We start from the raw sequence: 18,746 nt of genomic DNA on the forward strand, positions 1-18,746 counted from the left end.
AGAAATTCCTGTCAGACCTACTCAAATTCTAGGAACGCTATTTTTCACTGGATTTACTCCTCTCATCACATGCAAATTTCTTTAACAAGGAATGGGAAAGAAAGGGAGGAGAATATCACTGTACAAGTGAAATAGAATCACTACAAAAGGATGGAAGTTATCTTTTTAAAACTTTCTCAATAGAGACTAATGTGTGAAATGTCTTGGAGAGACATTGTGAGGTAAAATACACAATCTGCAAAACCTAGAAAATGAAAAGGATATGGAATGTATGTGTTTTCATAGTATTTATTAAATAAACATAATATAGGATTTCAGATTAGAATCTACTACTGTAGCATTTGATATACGGTGCTAAATGCCTTTCTTTTAGATTAACTAAGTGGCAGGTGAAGAGGAAAGGTTCTAGATCAGTGGCTTAATGAGATATAATATTTACAAGCACATAGTAATTTAATTTTACTTACGGAGTATTAATAACAAGGCGATCCCATTGTCCTTTAATATCATCCTCAGTTGGTTGTTCAGTTATGTATAGTCCATCAAATTCCAGCTTTCTGGCTACCTCCTTTTCCCTCTTGAATACAACCAGAGGGACCTGTGAAAATGACAGTGGCCACCTTCGTCATGGTTTTTGCGTTTTTGGTTCTTTATAACACTAAAAATGTAAGACCAAACATTACACTCAAATCTCCCACAGGCAGATCAATGCCCAGGGAGCCTCTGTGCAATGGCAACCTTGGCAGTCAAGCCCCAGCCCTCTCCCACACACTGTTTTTTATTGCTGAATGTGATGTTACATGCCATAGAAAATCCCTCTGGTGGGTTGGTTCAGCTGTCCTGACTGTGACCCCTCCCAGCATGTCTCCTGAGGGATGCACAGAGTGGGTAAAGCAAAGAGAGAGCCCTCACACTATGCAAACACTGTCTAGCAGTAACCAAATGTGGCAGTGTTACCTGTACTGTTTTAGCCACAAATCCAAAACACACACACACTGCTAGGAAGAAAGTTAATTCCATTTCTGCTGGTCAGAATACAGAAAGAAAACCTCTAACTATTGAGCAGGTAGGTTATAATGAGAATTATATTATTAGATTATAGTGAGAATTTGTAAACAGCTAGGAACAAACAGGTATTCCAGTATTAGCACCACCAACCACCTTGGGACATAGCCAATATTTAACAAACAGGTTAGCAATAAGATTAAGAACTTGCCTTTAAGCAGTAGTATCCAATCACACAGACAAAGGAGATGACAGTATGAATTACTGCCAGTGCTCTGAGAGCAGGTGCCATGTACCCCGTACTTTCTTCTAAAACAAAAAACACCATGCCCTCCTCCTCTTCCTCTTCAGCAAAGGAGTTCCAGAGATTAGAGTCTTCCTCTACTTCATCAAGTGGCTCTTCTGTCACCTGAGAAAAATGCAAGCACATTGAAAACAAACTTAAAAGCTTTCTCTTTACTCTAATGATACATGATGTTTGCAAAGGTGCTCAAAGGAAGATGATAGATCATTAGCTTTAAACAGTCTTCATTTGTACAGCAGAAGTTTCCACATCATGGCATGTCACAGAAAAGAAAATCTGGAAAAAGCAAATACAGGCAGTTTACAAATCTCTCTAATAATGCCATAGCAAAACTAAAACAAATGAAAAAGCTATGCAAAAATGATTTCTTGGAAGAAGCAAGGAGTGACAGGGTTATCTATTATGACTGAATTCAGGGGTTTTTTTGTACTCTACATAATTCCTGATTACTTGAGTCTAAAAAGAAGCAAAATTTTCATATAATCAACTTATACACTTCATAACATACACAGTTTGTAACTTTTTATTTCATGACTTAGTTTAGAGCTTTCAAATTATATACAGTATTTCATCAGCTGGCATACTGTCCTAAATTCTTCCAGTGACTTTAAAAACCTGCCCTTTAAAATAAAATCCCTAGGGCCGCTTTTTTGACAGATTTATCTGAAAGCTAAATTCCTGTTCAGTCCTGTTTGACACCCACTGACCCTTTCCTATGTATGCCAGATGGACTTGCAGTGATAGACACGAACTTTTGTCCTAGCTCTGCAACAGAACGGGTTGTCACCCACCAGACTCAAAGAAAAGGAGAATGGGGAGAAAAGGAGACTGGCATAGACAAAAGCAGAATTCTCCACGTATATTTGAAGTCCATCTTCTCTAACACTATGGGAAGGAAAGAGACAAGGAGGAAGCCCTAAACAGCCATGACATTTTTCTCCTGGAACGTGCACACACATTCTGCCCAGCTTCCAAGAGCTTTTTACATCTTCACCTGACCTGCCTCTGAGAAAATAATTGTGATATAGGAGTTGTATTTCAAGGTATTTGGGAACAGGATTCCATTATTTCTAGACTGAATGTTCAGCCAGCTGCTTTTGTTTTTGAAGTTTTTGGTTTTATGGATGGGAGTTCCCTTTATGGAATTCTAACCTGTTTAATAGATAATGGCTGTGAAGGTTCATGAAAAAAATTGTGGAGGCTGCTGAAGATGTTCTATTTTGTATCACCTGTTGTTATACACCAGAATCTGAAACAACTCTAGATTCAGGTGAACCTCTATGATTAGGTTTAAAGTGTGAATATATAGCCTTCTTCATCAGTGAGCTAAACACAAAGAAATGTAGCCTACTACAGAAAAAAGAAGTAACTGATAATAACCAGATGAACTGAAGTCTCAATGTCTTGAGAATAAATGAAAGAAAAATAATTCAACAGTTTTGACATCTGAATTATTTTAGTCAATTTCAATGTCCCAAAACAATATTAACAGTTCAAACAATAACAGACTTTTGTAATTAAATGAAAAAGTGCCTAAAAACTCAACTATAAAGGAGAAATTAAATAAATCTCTTTTCATTCAGCCTGAATGAAATAAAAACAGAATAGTTACAAACATTAAATTAATATATCCTCTGGTATTAACAAAAATATTGAAAGAAAAATGCTTAACCTTACCTTGTAAAACAGAAGAATAAAATTGATAGCAAATGCAACAAATAGAGCAAGAAACCTTAAATTGTAAAAATTTCTTGCCAAGTAGTGCTGAAAGTAAAAAAAAATAATAATTAAAGGTAACCTGTGGATAATATCAAAATAGGAAAAATAGATAGCAAGATTTTTATAACACTAAATACATAATTGTGTTGCCTTCATACACCAGTTGTAATAAGCAAGGGCCTTTCTTGGGAGCCTATACTCCCATTTCATGATAAATGGAATTTAAAATAATAGTCTTAAAATTATAAATCAGAGAAGACTGAAATTGAAAGAAGTGTGGGAAGATATGTTAGAATACTGGAAAAAAACTACTTGAGAGTTTTCAGAGAATTCATTTCATGGTTTTAAGAACAAAGAAGAATAGAAAGTAGAGTTAAAGATTCTAGAAGTTAGATTATGGAAAATAGGAAGCTCCTAAAAAGGAGCTCAAGAGGCTAATCTGCCCTGTTAGAAATTACACACAGGGACATTTAATTATATAACTCTACAAAATATTACAAAATCACAGGGGGCTGACTGCAGCCAATCATCTGAACACTCATGCCAATGTTCCCTTTATGATGACATTTCCCCCTTAAATATCAAAAAAGGGTTCTACAATTAAAAATTCAATGACTAAAGAATTTAAGACAAGCTTACAAGCATCTTTGTTTGATAAATTTCCAAAGCTTTGAAGAAGTTAGCCATAACAGCTTCTGGTTTCTCAATTTTTTGTCCATGCCTTCTCTTCTTTTTCTTCATTTTTCCCTCTTCTAGCTGCTCATTTTGTACTTCCTTTGCTTTATCTTGTTTCTCACCATCTTCCATGCTAGAAGAAAGGTTAATTAACCAAAAATATCTAGCAAAATGTAAATACATTCATTTTGAATGAATTTGAATTCATAAAGTTTGCCTTTGAAATTTAGTTGTTATACTGTATGTAGCAATAGAGGAATTTAGTTTCTAACCAGAAAAAAACCAAAAACAAAACAAAAAAAACCACAAAACAACAACAAAAAAAGTTTTATTTGCATATGTGTGACATAATGTTCAGGCATCAATATGATGGTCCTAAAGTCCTGAAGACCCTGATGGCACACTTAAAAAATTAACTTCGGCAGATAATAGGAGAAAGATAAATTACTCTGAAGTAAATATTTTAAACATGAAGCAAAATAGAAAAAAAAATTAAAGAAAATTATTAATAGCTTTTGAATCTGTAAAAATCCCTTTTGTCTGCCTCTACAAATATTTTAATCTGTTACTACAATATGGCTGCAGATCCAGGCAGGATGCTTCTTAATAATAGGATGCTGCTAAAGCAGGGTAAGTACTTTAAATATTGTTTAGGCAGTATCTATAGGATGACAGGACAAAGGAAAGCATCTGCTGCTTCACAACTCAAGAACATAAAACAGCAATAAGTAAAATGGTTGGGTTATTTAAATGTTGTGTTTTAATGATCCAGTATTGTTGCATGAAAATTGTATTGGGTAGCAGGGAAAGCAGAAAGCAATAATGATAAGTTGCAGAGGTTTTTTTAAGACTTGTACTCATTTTTGAAGGAAGTCATGGGAATTTACAGGAATTTTCAAAAAGACAATGGCCACAGGTCTGTTTATGTGTAATTGTCAAGGGCCACAAAAATCAGATTGACATTGTGTTGCCTAGTGAAATGGTCTGCCCTCTTTAGCATATTTACAAAATACTTACTATGTACCTCTTAATATATTTTCAGAATGCTGATGAGACAAAGTGTACATAAAGTTCTTTGAACACTGAGATTTTCTTGCATTCTTTCTGGCCAAATTATTTAGCATTTGGAAGCACCAAGGAGTTAAGCTGAAATGTTGTAAAATATACTTACTCAGCCTTCTCAGCTTCTGTTTTGCTTTGTGTTCCAGCTTCTTTTGCAATTTCAGATATCTGCAAAAAGTATTTTAACTGTTAAAATTCTAGTAATTTTGGTTACTGTCTTCTAAGAAAGAAAAGAATAATATTTTTATAGCACTTCACATGTTTAAAGTGTTAGATTTTTCAAAATAGAGAGCTTAGGCTCTATTTTAACAGTGAAAATGGCAGGCATTTGTCTGATAGACTTTTTCAGTGTACTATTATCAATACTCCAACTAGTCCACTTGACTGAACAACTTGATTATACACAGTGATCAGGTAAATTATATGACCAGCTGAGGATGAAGGTAACTACATCCAGATCATATTCTGGATACTAAAGTCACCCATAAAGATTCAGTGGAGTTGCTGTCTATGTGCAAAATGAGCACCAGTTTTCTCCTTTGCAAATATGAAACGAGAAACAATACAATAATAACAAATAATGTTATCATCAAAAATCTGAGAAATATCTATATAACTATCAGATATTACAAAACTGAATTATTTGGTCATGATATAGTAATGCAACTGAAAACAGACAAATACTTAAAACAACTGCTTACACAATGTTTTCTTCAAGCTGTTTATCTTAGCTAGGCTCATGGTTCATTAAACCTTTACTGACACACCACACAACCCTCTCAAGTGTGTATTTACAGCTTTCCCTTGAGATAAGGAAAAGCCAATACACAATTTTACAGATGGCTAACTGCAGCAAAGAAGCTGGGGCCTGGATATCAAATGCCTTTAGGCTTGGTGTTACAGGATCTAAGTAAACTGGTTGCAAATGCAGTTTGAGTATCTAAGCTTCAATGGAAGTCTAAGAGGTGCAGGCCCTGACATCCTAGACTCACAAAGAAATCTAAAGGGCTGACATTTGTCTCCATTCCCTTTTGCAAAACCCTGTCTTAACTCTTAATCCTCTTCTGTATTCTCTTGAAGTGCTTAGACAGCAGTTATCTATTGGTCCTACATTTCTGGTTAATACATATATACAGTTATCTAAACTTCCTGCCACTACTCATCTGGATGCCTCTCTCTCACAAGCACTTGGGAAAGGGATATAGGAAAGAATTTATTAAATTGATCTTGCCTTGTTTATCTCACATATTGTCTGTGGAACTTCACCTGCTATATGATGCAGGTGTAACTCTCACTAAGAGTCTCCCCTAAGATCTCAAACTGGTGGAGGGTAATTGAGAGATCATTTGATGATGCTTGGTTCTTCTATGGGTAGGGTGGTAGAAGAATGAATAAATCCCTATCCATCTTATCCATATATGCTCTCCCAATTTTCTCTTTTCCAGGCTGTAGAGCCTTAACCTACTTAATTCCATACACAAGATTTTTCCATATCAGGTTTTAACAGTTCATTGATCTTCACTGAATCATTTCCAGTTTTATCACACTCTTTTTGAAATGAAGGAACCTGGTCTTCAAGACACAGATAAATTAAGGTTCATGGAGAATATTATGGGGGTTTCCTCTCTTCCTTTCTTAACAATTCAAAATTTCAGTTTTCTTGAACTGACATTGTCATCGAATTGATATTGTTGTACAACTCAGTTATATTCCCAAGATTTCATGCTCAAACAGTAACAATGAGATCAAAATGAAGCATTTTATAGGTAAAATTATAACTTCCTCCTGTATTCATCACTTCACTGATTTTTATCTGTTATTTCAAGGTTAACTTCACAGTTAGCTCTTGATTTTCTTGCTACCAGTAATTAGATTTATCAACAAACTGTTATGTCACTACTACTTTTCTTTTCTAATTTGTGAACCCACATAACTCTCAGCACAGATTCCTGTAGAACCTTACAGTAAAAGGCTTATCATATATTATTCCATTGGTTATTTTGCAGTTTCTCTGGCTATATGGTAAATGTCACACTGACCTTATCAGTACTCTTTTCCAGTACATAGACCTGATTTTCTATTTCTTTCCATGTGTGAATTTTATCATTGCAGATGCCTAAGGAAGCCACAGTGACCCCCTGAAGGGAATTTTTGATTCTTGCACTGCTGTTTCTGTTTTGAGCTCCACTTATTCTTTATATCCACTCCTCTAATTAGATTATGCAGTTATATACACAATGTGAAATGAATAGCAATTCTTGTAATTGCACTAGAATTAGTGCAAACATTGCTTTGGTAAGTTTCACTAGATAACATATTAGAGGTAAAAGCTGGATAAATTGCATAACTGATTTCACATTAATGACTCAGACTACCTGCAAAATTAAAGTGCATTTTCATCGATAGTATCAAACACATCTGTGAGAAATGCACAAATCAAAGTAAAGCAAAGAATATTCTAAACTGTTTATTCAGATCTGAATTAAAATATTTACTTCAACTATTGCAGAAAATTTTAAAGTGTTTACTTATACCTGCCAAGATTCTTTCATTAAAATAGTTATTTTTAAATAGCAACCACATTATGTTTATGCTAAATGAGACAGGATTTTAATAGAATGTAATTTTTAAGTCCTCACATAAAAATGATTTAATAAATAAACAAGAAAAACAAATGCAAAAAATTTAGTTCAATTTAGGCAAGAACCAAAATCTGGAGAAAAACATATACATTAAGAGAAAATAATGCACTAAGAAGTTGCACAGTTTAGATTTATCTTGAAAATATCTGAAAAGTATATCATAAAGAGATTGGTTAATGATGTGGCAAAAGATATTTTTGAATAAAAAGTAGAAACAGACCAGAAGTGTAAAGTGAAACATAATGCCTTCCAAATATGATAAATAAATTTGGGTTTTGACATTTAGTTCTATCCATTTTTACACAGAAAAATATTCCCTTTAGTCCAGCTGAGTGGAACAAAATATATTGTTTATAAACCAGAAGAGAAGTAAAGAATAATTACATGATAAACATCAAACTAACAATAAGTCCAGGCAAATATATTTCAAATAATAGGAATAAAAGGATGCTGAATTGCATGAAAAGCATATAGAAGAAAGATGTTAATGATAAGGCATTATTATGGAGATAATAAGTTGTAAAAGTACTTGAAGTACACTGTAAAAATATGGGGTATGCAGAATAAACAAGACCATAAATCATTTAAAGCAAAATCTATGACTAGAAATTTGCTAGAAGTTTATGTTTTGAATAAAGTCCAAATGAACAGTAGCAATTTGCTGCACTGAAACCTAAACACCAGGCTGAATTGTTCTATGATGAACTTTCCTATTGGTTTTTAAATTAATAGAGATTATAAAGTGTGTTCTTACTGATAATATATATTAATCAGTTAAATATCAAATAAATCTGTTATTAACACTCAGTAATTTATCACTATTATTATTATTAAAATTAATATTATCTTAAATACAAAATCTCTTTAATTTACCTGTAATCTTTTTTTCTTGTGAACTGTGTTTTCCAAAGGTGTCTGGATCTCAGTACCAAGGATTTCTGCAATATCTCCAAGTCCAGCATCATGACCATGTTTTGATCCTTCTTTCTTTGTAGGAATGCCAAAAATGTCTGCAATTATGTCAGTTTCTCCCTTTTCACTCTTCACAAACTCCCCAAGTTCAGCTCTTAGGCCGTGCTCAGCACCTTCAGCTTTTTCTGCCTCCATAACATCATCATGGATTCCAAACTGTGTTGGATCAGGCATATCCCCTAGTATTTTTGTAACTTTTATGTTTTTGGCTCCTTCAACCAGGCCACCCCCAAATACAGTGCTCCAAAGAATCTGGAATATCCCCCACACTATAGAAAAGAACATTTGGAATGTCCCTACAAATACAATCCAGAAAAAGGAGAAAAACACTTTCACCATCTCTTTAACTGTCATCTTTTTAACTTTTCTGTATTGTTTCCTTAGGTTCTTCACAGTGACCATTTTTAAAAAGTTGGCAACATTCTTCTTCACTGCAACACAGGCCACTGCAAAAGCTGAAGCAGGTTCCAGGGACTTTTCTTCTTCCTCATCATCTCCAATATCCACTACATAAGCAGGTTCTGCCTCTTCCTCCTCCTCAAGCCTCTCAGATGAATCTGTTTCAGAGATCTGGGATGCTAACTGCATTTCAAAAATTGTATCCTCACAGAAATTCACAAAGAGTTCCATTTTTTCTTGCTCTCCACCTTCATTTACAACATCAAATATGAACTGCCTTTTAGATTCCTTCACCTGTGGCTTCTCCCACTGCATTCTACTTGATTCACTGATTTCAAAGTAAACTCGCTCTATTTTCTTGGCCCCACCCATTATTTCAATACGGCCAAGGTATGGTTCAAAGTAATTAAGAACACTCTCTGCAGGCTCAAGTAAGCTCTGAAGGCGTGGATCATTAGGCATGTGCTCTGAAAGGTTTGTTAGCAATACTACTACATTAAATCCAATGTCTTTGGCTGGTTCATGGAATCTTTCCACAAAGTCAACATAATTAAACATGTCATTTTCATCAGCTTCTGTACAGGACAGCAGGAATTCAATCTCTGACTGTATGTATTGTTTTTGAGCCTCCATTGATTTCTGAAATTCCTTCTTGGAAATGATGCCTTTACCATCTGGATCATACTCTTTGAAAGCATCTGAATTAGTCAGATCTTTTAACTTCAGGAACATGTCAAAGAACTTCAAAATCATTTCTACGTTGCTAGATGATTCTACAAGCGTGTCCACCATTTGTTTTCCAATAGTTCCATTTACAACGTTACCTAAGTAGTGTATTATAGCAGAAAGTTATTCGACAGCTACATTTAAAATAATGACATTTCATATTTGTTCTGAAAACAAAACAAAAATGTTCTTAAATATTAGTATTTTTTTTCCAACATGCTTTTCTCTAGGAGCCCTCTATTTCATCACTATGTATATTCCAGAATAATTCTTAATAAATATGAAGAATGTATTTTTCCCCAAAAATTACATAAAGTCAATTAAAAAGCAGTTTAGAAAGATGAACATAATGATTGTTCTTTACACTAGGAAGGTGAGCTAGTCATATTTGATCATAAAGAGAAACAGATCCAACCTTCAAGCAGTGACAAGAGCATCACTACCATATCCTTTAGTAGATCTAGCAGTTCCTTTAGCAATTCAATCTGAGCAGAGTCCTATAAAATAAAAAAAGACTGTAAGATTGTTTTTAATTTGTTTTTATGGAAAATTAAATGTTTAGAGAAGAATGGTATTAAAGATTATCAGCTAAATTTCATTCACATTGTTCAGCAACATTTCATTGTCATAGTGTTATGATTGCTATGAGAAGTCTAATACAACATGTAACTGACTGCAGCAGAGGTATTAACACCATAAAGTTAAGCTTTAATAAAGCATTAAGGAGTACCAAAGTGCAGGTTAGGGGCAGCAGAAACAAATAAACAAAAGGGTTGCTACACGGATCTGAAAGTATCTTTCTCAGGAAGAATCTGTCCTTTTTCACTTCACTGGCAATATTTAATGGCATAACGCATTACCACTCAAAGGGGACTAGAACTGTTTAGTTTAATTACAGAACATGATAAGTCTAATGTAGATTTGTGTTTGACATTAAGGCCCTAAATACTATTCTCAAAATTCTGATATACTTCTATGGGGTGGGAAGAAATCTTATAAGTCAGAGGATAGTAGAGACACTGAGTAAGAAGGGAAATTACTTTCTGCACTGTTGCATTCAGTGCAGAGCTTGAGTGTATGGATACATTAAGCAGAAGTCACAAAGAGCCCAGAATCCTGACACTGGAGTGGGACTCCACTGTGCTCTGTACAGTGAAATGAGCAGTGCCTGTGCCCCCATGCTCAGTGTCTTTAATTAATTAACTGGATAAGTTGACCAAATGTCACACTCCTTCCCTCTTTGGATCTTTCTTATGCTTTTAACGATGCTCCTGCTCTGACAGGTCTTCCAGTTTTGGCAACAGGGAGGAAGGGACCAAACTGCCACATTCATTATCAGAAAGGTATAATTGAACTGCAAATGTCAAGCTTGGTTTTAGTGAAGTTGAGTGCACAGTGACAATTAATGTTGAAAATACCTGTGAAAGTTTCATTTGCATATTGGCAAACACATGAAGAAAGCCAACAACTGCATCCCACAGCCTACTATGAGCCAGACTCTGTTGATTACCTATACAAGGGCCCTAAAAAATTAAGAAAACCACATTTTTTTTATTTATTTATGTCAAATAAACCAAAACAAATAAATCAAAAAAGAAGTTTCAGGAAGCCATGAAGCTACGTGAGAAGGTTTTTCAAGACCTCCGGGTATCTAGTCCATAAATACCAAATTGTATTCTGTTAAATTCATAGCTGTGTGTTTTAGTTTTCACTTTACACTGGTCTAGTGATTCCATGTAACTTTATCAAAATTTTTAAAAAATAAGTGCAAAGCATTTACAAATTTACAAAAGAACATGATCATGCTGTGTGAGCATGAAATTTCTCTGTTAGTACCTTGAGAAACACACGGTTTTTTACCTGGATATATTCTGTAAGAGAATTGAATATTTGTTTGGTGACAGCCAAGGCTTTAGAAAAGTTGCGTTGTCCTGATTCATCAATGACATCTTTTCCTGAATAGTACCAATAGAAGTCACTGATGGATTCCTAAGAAAAAAACAGCGTTACATTTTCTAGTTTTGAATTCTCTATGCAGTGTTTACTGCCTGCATTTGTATCACCAAAACCTGAATCAGTAATTCAGATGAAATTCAGCATATCTAAGTCAATCTGTTTCTCATTACAATGATATTTTGCACTCTCTTCAGAAGTGAGCAATTAAATCCATTATCAACCATAGGATTTCACACAGAATTCTGAAACATCATCTGTTCTCAAAGGAAAAAAAGATACTAAATAAATAAAAATTCTTCATTTTAATTCTTCTTTTAAAGAGAATTTTCACATTTGATTCCAATAAAATGTGAATCTACAGAAGCGAAGGAAAGGCAAATATGTTATACTCCATTTTCATCTGTTTGTTCCTCACCTGAAGACGCAAGAGATAGTCAACAGTACTAATGATAATATTCACTGTTGTGGTGTTGCCCATCTGAGTACGTAAGTAATTTTGAAAATCTGAAATAAGAAGTGATTTGTGCTTGGTTAGCATATAAAGGAAAAAAATAAACCACTATTTTTCTATTTTCATGGGGAACGCCTTCTTTTTCAGTATCTTGTTGGATTCAGATGCTTATGTGTTAGAAATTGAATTTTAGATCTCAATGTAAATATAACTGAAGAATTGTTATCCAGATAACTTGGAACAGGCTTTACTAGCAATATGCTAAACACCAAAACTAAATTAAGACTTAAAAAATCAAATTGAACTCTGCAGTTCAAATTGTTGTTATGGCAGTTTCTCCTCAGAAAACTTATTGCATTAGAGGAAAACATCAGAATTGGTTCTACTGTACTTTATTTAGGGACAGACTCACCACACATTTTCTACAAAATTAATTCAGTTCTCTTACCATTGTTATGCCCTTCACAGAGAAGTTGCAAAAATCTAAATAGATCTCGAGTAAATTCATCATGTTGCAAGACTTTTTCACCTTCAAAATATATAAATACAATGATTATGTGACAATTGTTATGATTAATTATGCAGAACACATAATCTTACAGTAACCTTTTAAACTGGAATTTTAATAAAAGAACCAGTATTTAAAAGCGTTAAAGCAATTTAAAAGAAACAGACTGATAATAATGAAAAGAAAAACTGAGACAGAAAAAGCAGAGCCAAAGTATTTAGCACTCCAATGCATCCATGGTTAAAAAAACAACACTAATTTGAAAAAAAAAGGCAACAGGATATATATCTAATAAGTAAATTGTTAGTCATAACTAAAATCATGCCTTAAATGTGAGTGACACTTTTTAAATAAGCATCAAACTCTTTATTCAAGCTAAACACACAACCTGCTGCAGACCATAAAGCTAAACCTAAAGATATCTGAGAAGATGCAATGAGAGATTTCTCTCTGTTTTTGCAACACACTTTTGCAACAATAGTATCAAAAACTGTAAACCCAAACATACCACGCTCACGAACGATGACTGTGGATCAAAGAAAAATAACAAGAATACAAGATAAGAATATTGGAAGTTACAATATTTTTCTTAAATATCATTGCTAAAGATATTGTAAAAAAAAAAAGCATATTCAGAATCCAGAGCCTAGAATTACTTATAGGTTTAACAACAGAAACCTCAAGCCACAGTAAATAACAGTTTTAGTTATAGAAGGAAGCACAAATAATGTTTGAAGCACTACTTGAATCAATTTCATTCAACTTACGAGTTCCTTCTTCAGTAACCATTCCCAGGCCTTCTGCTTTATTCTGTCTCTCAAACGCATTCAAGTCCAGAACACTTATGTTTAAAAGAAAAAAACAAAACAGCACAAACAGGAAAAAGGACTGTAGTACCCAATGGAAAATCATTTTCTTCTATAAAATTTCTAGAGGGTTTCAATAGCTACTCTTGACCTACTACTACATGCATCGCCTCATACTTTATTAATACTCCTATTATATACATGAGCCTTGGATGAAAATAAAGGTGCAGTGTCCAATTCTGATAAGAAATTAGTCTCAGGTCAGGTCTCACCACTTACCTAACTTCACTTCTGATAATGTCATTCACAGTTTCATGTACAAATGACGAGTGGAAAAGAAGGCTGAAATATTACTCTTTATGTTGATTTAAACCTACCACCAAAAGGACACTACTGCAGTTGTTTCTCTCACACCGTTTTCAACTAAATTGTTGCTATTGCTTTTATTATATTGTTTCTGTATATATTATTCATGGTTATATTATTCTGAAGATGTATGGAATTTCTGATTCTATATGCACAAGACAGACATGTAATCAGAGGCTCTATATCTTCCAAGGTCAAAAGACACTGATACCTGAATTTTATTCTGTTAACTTGGCATGCTAGCACATGGAATAGCAAATCACGATTCTTCTCACCACCCAGTCAGAATACTTTCGTTCAAACCATCCAATATAATTCTATCATTATCTAATTTTAGTTTGGTTAAATAGCAATGCAGTCACATATTCAATCTAGTGACATCATTAAAACGAAAAGCATTTCTTAAAGCATCATTTTCATTCTCTCATCATGTTCAAGTGATTTTATCAATACCTCTTTTAATGAAGTCCTGAATAATACATATACACAGTTGGTAATAATTACACAGCAGGGCGTGTTTGAGCAAATCCCTGCTAAAGTGTTCTACATAAATGAAAAAATTACAAGGCAGATATTATTTAATTAGGCTGCAAGTATTCAGCAATAATTTCTGCAATGCAGATCACCATTCCTTCCACATTTTATCCTCTATTCATACAGCTGCTCCACTTCTAATTCCCAGTCTATTCCTTCAGAACCCTTCTGGTTCTTTAAAAGGCTGAGAGCAGGAGGTTGTCTACTATGAGAGTAATCAAAAACACCAGCAATTTTCCATCTTCTGTATGGGAGTCCTTTGCCTTAACTAATTTAAACTGTTTATCAAGGGAATGGACTACTACAGTCTCACTGGTCACATGCCACCTGTAACAACCCTGGCACATATGCAGAGGATTCCAAAGAGACAGACATTATGCAACTTGCCAGAAATGTGCATAAACTGAAAGCTTAATAAAGCTCCACTGGCCTGTCTCTCCCTTAGTGGTGGCTTTTCTCCATTCTTGGAACCTACCAGACAAAAACCTTGAGGGATCATTAAAGGAGCCATTATATTTTATTTTTCTGCCTCTTCAAACCAAGCCTTCATAGGCATGTTCAGACTTTTGCTTTATTTTCTCCTGTGGAAGAATACTCTAAAACATTAACACAGGCTATTCCTGTGTTTCACAAAACTTTCCCACAAGAGTTCTACAACCTGGGACTCCTGTAATTTAAACCTAACACAACCACCTGCATTGAGCAATACTCCACCAACATGAATGAAACAGAACTGTAATAATGCAATTTATGGTTTTACCTGCAGGACTGCATCAAGCCAGAGAGGCTTTGAAAAAATCCAGCATCCTTTTTCTCCTTCAGATAGTCTAGCATTTTCTAAACGTTGTATATTTTTGAAGGGAAAAAATGCAATAAATAATAATTAGCAATTAATTATTAATATTTATAAACAAAAATAAAATAGTAAAGTAATAAGTACCCATATAACTAAGGGTACTGAAATTATATTAATTCTAAACTTCCTGAATTAATTCCTTGAAATGCAAATCAGTGGAAAAAAACATAATATAATTGCTCTTGCACCAAAAATACACTGATATTTCTTCACTCTTTGGCTTAAAATTAAGTATACTAATTTAAATAACAGGACACTAAAATTCTCAGAATTCCTCGCCTCATTTATGCAAGCAAAACTCAGAGAAATTAGAAAAGCATTACCTGTTGTACTATGGTGTTTCCACCATTTAGAATAGCAATACCAAGTTTCAGTGTTTCAACAACCATGGGTCCTGTATGACCTGCCAAAACAAGGATACACTCCTTAAAAGTTGCAGTTCTGAACTCTTCAATCGGAAGTGCAGTCTGGAACTTTAACTTAGTGCAGCTGTTACTGACATTTATTTTGCCTCATTAACTGTCACGTAGAAGCTGTGTATGTATATCATTTATATGATATACATATATATCTGTATATCATGTATCTAGATATATATATAGCTGTATATCATGTATATGAGATGTACACGATAGGTACAATGACACAACATCCTGTGTATGCTTTAAAGCTATCACAGAGCATTACCTTTGCTTGCACTAATCATCTGAAGGACCATCTCAGCAGCTCCACGATCGTGCAAGCGAGCTTGCTGGTAGAGAGTTCTCTGTTTTTCCATTTCTTTCTCCTGGGTTTGGGAGCAAAAATGAGAACAGACTACAGATTGGAATGGATCCAGGAAAAATAGGAAGATGAGAAATCTAAAGTTGTTGAAGACCATCTGCCTCCAAAATCCATGGGCTGTTTGACTCCAGAGCTTCAAAACCCCCCATCTTTTTTCATATGAATAACCTAGTAAGCCACCTCACTGTGTTCAACACACAATGTGTTATGCTATTTTTGCATTTATTCTAGTGGATGTATTTAAACTACTTCAACATTAAATTATGAGAAAGAAATGTTATTTAAACTCTCACCTCAAATGTCTTTTCTTTTTCTTCGTCTCCCTCTTCTTCTTCCTGACAGCTCTTTTTATGTTAAAAACAGAAATCACAAGATCTTGCTTATTAAGAAACATAATGCCTGCTTTTGCTGTAGTATTTCTACAAAAATGGCCAAATAATTTTTTCAAGCAATTACTAAAGGTATTTAGAAGATTTAAAAAACCTGTAATTGTAAATATTTGTGCTCTTCCACACTAAGAAGCTGATATTCCCTAATGTATGAGTATTTCACCAACTACATACACACCCTGTAATTGCAGGCTATATAGTCTTGTGCCATATCTCTATATCCATGATATTTCTCTTCACAGTCAAGCTCTCATCACGAGTCAGCTGTAATCAATATGTTGCAAAACCTGACTTATCTTTGACAGACTTCAAGTATTAATTAAAAAATATTTACCCAAAGAATATAGATAACTAATGGGTTTAAACTGCTCATGGGTTAATCATATGCAAAAGTGCCAAGTGAAGGGAACAGGATTGCACCTACTGGAATTTTATAGTATTGTTTTAACATAGGAAAATTCTCATTATACGTGTATGTAAAATTCTGAATAGCATTTGCTTCATTAAAAATACAGAAGTTACTAGTATCAAGCAGTCCATGTAATAAGCAGAAAGAAAAGTTTTAAGAAGCATCTAAAATTAATGGGAAGTACCTAAATGCAGTGAGGGATGTAGCTTGAAATTATATACTTACTTTTGCCATCATGGCAGAATAGGCAATATATAGAGGATCATATTCTAGATTGCTGTGAAGAGTAAAAAATATTTTAAATTATTTTATGATATAGTAATATAAAGATGTTATATGTCTACCATTTTTATTAAAGGGTATTTTATTAAAGTAGTTAACTTGAAAAGCTATTAAACTTGAAAATTGTGTCATGAATAACTCATCTAAATCCAAGTCTCTAAGCTCTTACTCAAACAATTTAAAGGCATATTTGTGCACTCAATTTAGTCATGTTGAGTCATCATTGGCTGTTGAAAGTGCAGAAAAGTAACACAGAGATATAAATTAGAATAATTATAACTGTCAGATGGCAAGACTTAGTCATACAGTAAAAGTATATGAAGCTCTGCAGTACTCATGGAAATCTAATTCTTATAATTCTAAGAAACAATCTAAAGTCAAAACAGAAACTTGCGATGAGATTCATAAACGTAAACAAAACCTTTTCTGACTTACTGAGTGAAATGTATTAAATATCAAATCCCAGATCACACATCTGTTACGAGGAGAGACCAGGGCAAGGTATTCTGATTAAACCTGCAATTCCCGTTGAGTTTGTGTTTCTATGAGAAGTCATGCTCAACCATTTCTGCACTAGGTATTTACCAAGCTTTTAAAATGTCAAAAATAATCAATATTTATCTCAATGTAAAGGTTACACTGAGTTTAAATACATGAGACCTCTAATGAAACTGAGAGGGAAAAAGGTCTTCACCATGTACAATAATGAACTACACTTGTGTTAAATCACTTTGGTAATGTTACTAAAAATTCAGTTACTGTGTGCTTTTACTCAATGGGATTTTTCACTCAGCTCTTTTACCTTCTATCTGTCAGAGCACTGCGACTAAAATAGAGGATAATCTGATGAAGTGGATCAGGATGGTTTTTCTCAGTCTCTTCTTCTTCCTCTTCATCTTTTTTTGGAGATGTCTGTCTCAAGATTTAGAATATAAAAGTTAAGCTTCATAAGCAAGACAAAAAATTCAGTAACTAAGCTTAGGAAAGGACTTCAGTAATTTTATTCTATCCAATTTGTATTAACTGCCTGTATTACTCTTATTCAAGAGTTTACAGCATAACCTGAAACATTATGTGCCTGTATGACTCGGAAGAGATAAGAGTATATGATTTTTATTCATTTTTTTTATAACTTTAGAAGTTTCTCATTTGCAAGGTACTGAGAATGAGACAAGGAAAATCTTGGGGAAGCCTTATTCAAGATAAATAATGCATCTCCACTTGACCTGAATTGAAAGGAAGTTCTAGCTCAATTATTTCCTAGTAGAATACTGGAATAATTTTTAATATCATCATCAGATACATTCTATTCAGACTAGTGTTAGCTACAATGCTTTCATATACCATTTCTAAGTAACCTTGGTTCAATAATGCTCATTATTGTAAACTTCAAATATTTTTTGGCAGTTAAAAATATAACAAAGTCAGAACTGGCCAAAGATCAAAGTGTGATAACACACTTTTGTATTGTTTCTACTTATTGTAGGTTTATTGTAATTACAGTAATAATTGTAATTACAGAAGTTCAATTTACATCTCTAGGAAATCTGAAAGGATTGCAGGCAATGCTTTGATTAATGGCCTCATTCTTTCCTTTAGCAAGAAGCAACAAAGTCAACCAGAGACTGACCATGTGATTGTCCAGAGCATCCATGGCACAGGGGTTGGAGCTAGATGATCTCTGTGGTCCCTTCCAACCCAAACCATTCTACGTCTCTACAATATCAGGTGTAACGGGTCTTTAAAAAGCGCAACATGACTGTTTTTGTTAACACTGAAGCACTTCCTGATGCATCTGGATGTGATCCATGAAGCTGTATATTAACTTTCATGGTGTTTAGAGACAGTGGAGATAAGCTCCTTGGGGGTATTTTTGACAAGCTAACTACATAGAGGGAAGAG

At 34.0% G+C, this 18,746-nt stretch overlaps 1 protein-coding gene across 1 annotated transcript in view; it reads right to left on the reverse strand.

Annotated features, from left to right (window-relative positions):
• RYR3 (ryanodine receptor 3) overlaps positions 1-18,746 on the reverse strand; it is a 192,487-nt gene that overhangs the window by 13,437 nt on the left and 160,304 nt on the right. The window contains exons 78-96 of the mRNA XM_088167194.1: positions 17,647-17,756; positions 16,788-16,839; positions 16,058-16,108; positions 15,669-15,768; positions 15,305-15,384; positions 14,886-14,962; positions 13,187-13,260; positions 12,928-12,945; positions 12,360-12,440; positions 11,876-11,964; positions 11,365-11,493; positions 10,923-11,027; positions 9,920-10,001; positions 8,281-9,602; positions 4,875-4,933; positions 3,668-3,836; positions 2,987-3,073; positions 1,217-1,414; positions 468-598 (exon numbers count right to left, since the gene is read on the reverse strand). Of these exons, the coding sequence (XP_088023320.1) occupies positions 468-598; positions 1,217-1,414; positions 2,987-3,073; positions 3,668-3,836; positions 4,875-4,933; positions 8,281-9,602; positions 9,920-10,001; positions 10,923-11,027; positions 11,365-11,493; positions 11,876-11,964; positions 12,360-12,440; positions 12,928-12,945; positions 13,187-13,260; positions 14,886-14,962; positions 15,305-15,384; positions 15,669-15,768; positions 16,058-16,108; positions 16,788-16,839; positions 17,647-17,756 (3,014 nt within the window). The remainder of the gene's footprint in view (positions 1-467; positions 599-1,216; positions 1,415-2,986; positions 3,074-3,667; positions 3,837-4,874; positions 4,934-8,280; positions 9,603-9,919; positions 10,002-10,922; positions 11,028-11,364; positions 11,494-11,875; positions 11,965-12,359; positions 12,441-12,927; positions 12,946-13,186; positions 13,261-14,885; positions 14,963-15,304; positions 15,385-15,668; positions 15,769-16,057; positions 16,109-16,787; positions 16,840-17,646; positions 17,757-18,746) is intronic.

This window comes from Sturnus vulgaris, chromosome 6, assembly GCF_052056855.1.
Source record: "Sturnus vulgaris isolate bStuVul1 chromosome 6, bStuVul1.hap1, whole genome shotgun sequence".
NCBI classification, from domain to species: domain Eukaryota; kingdom Metazoa; phylum Chordata; class Aves; order Passeriformes; family Sturnidae; genus Sturnus; species Sturnus vulgaris.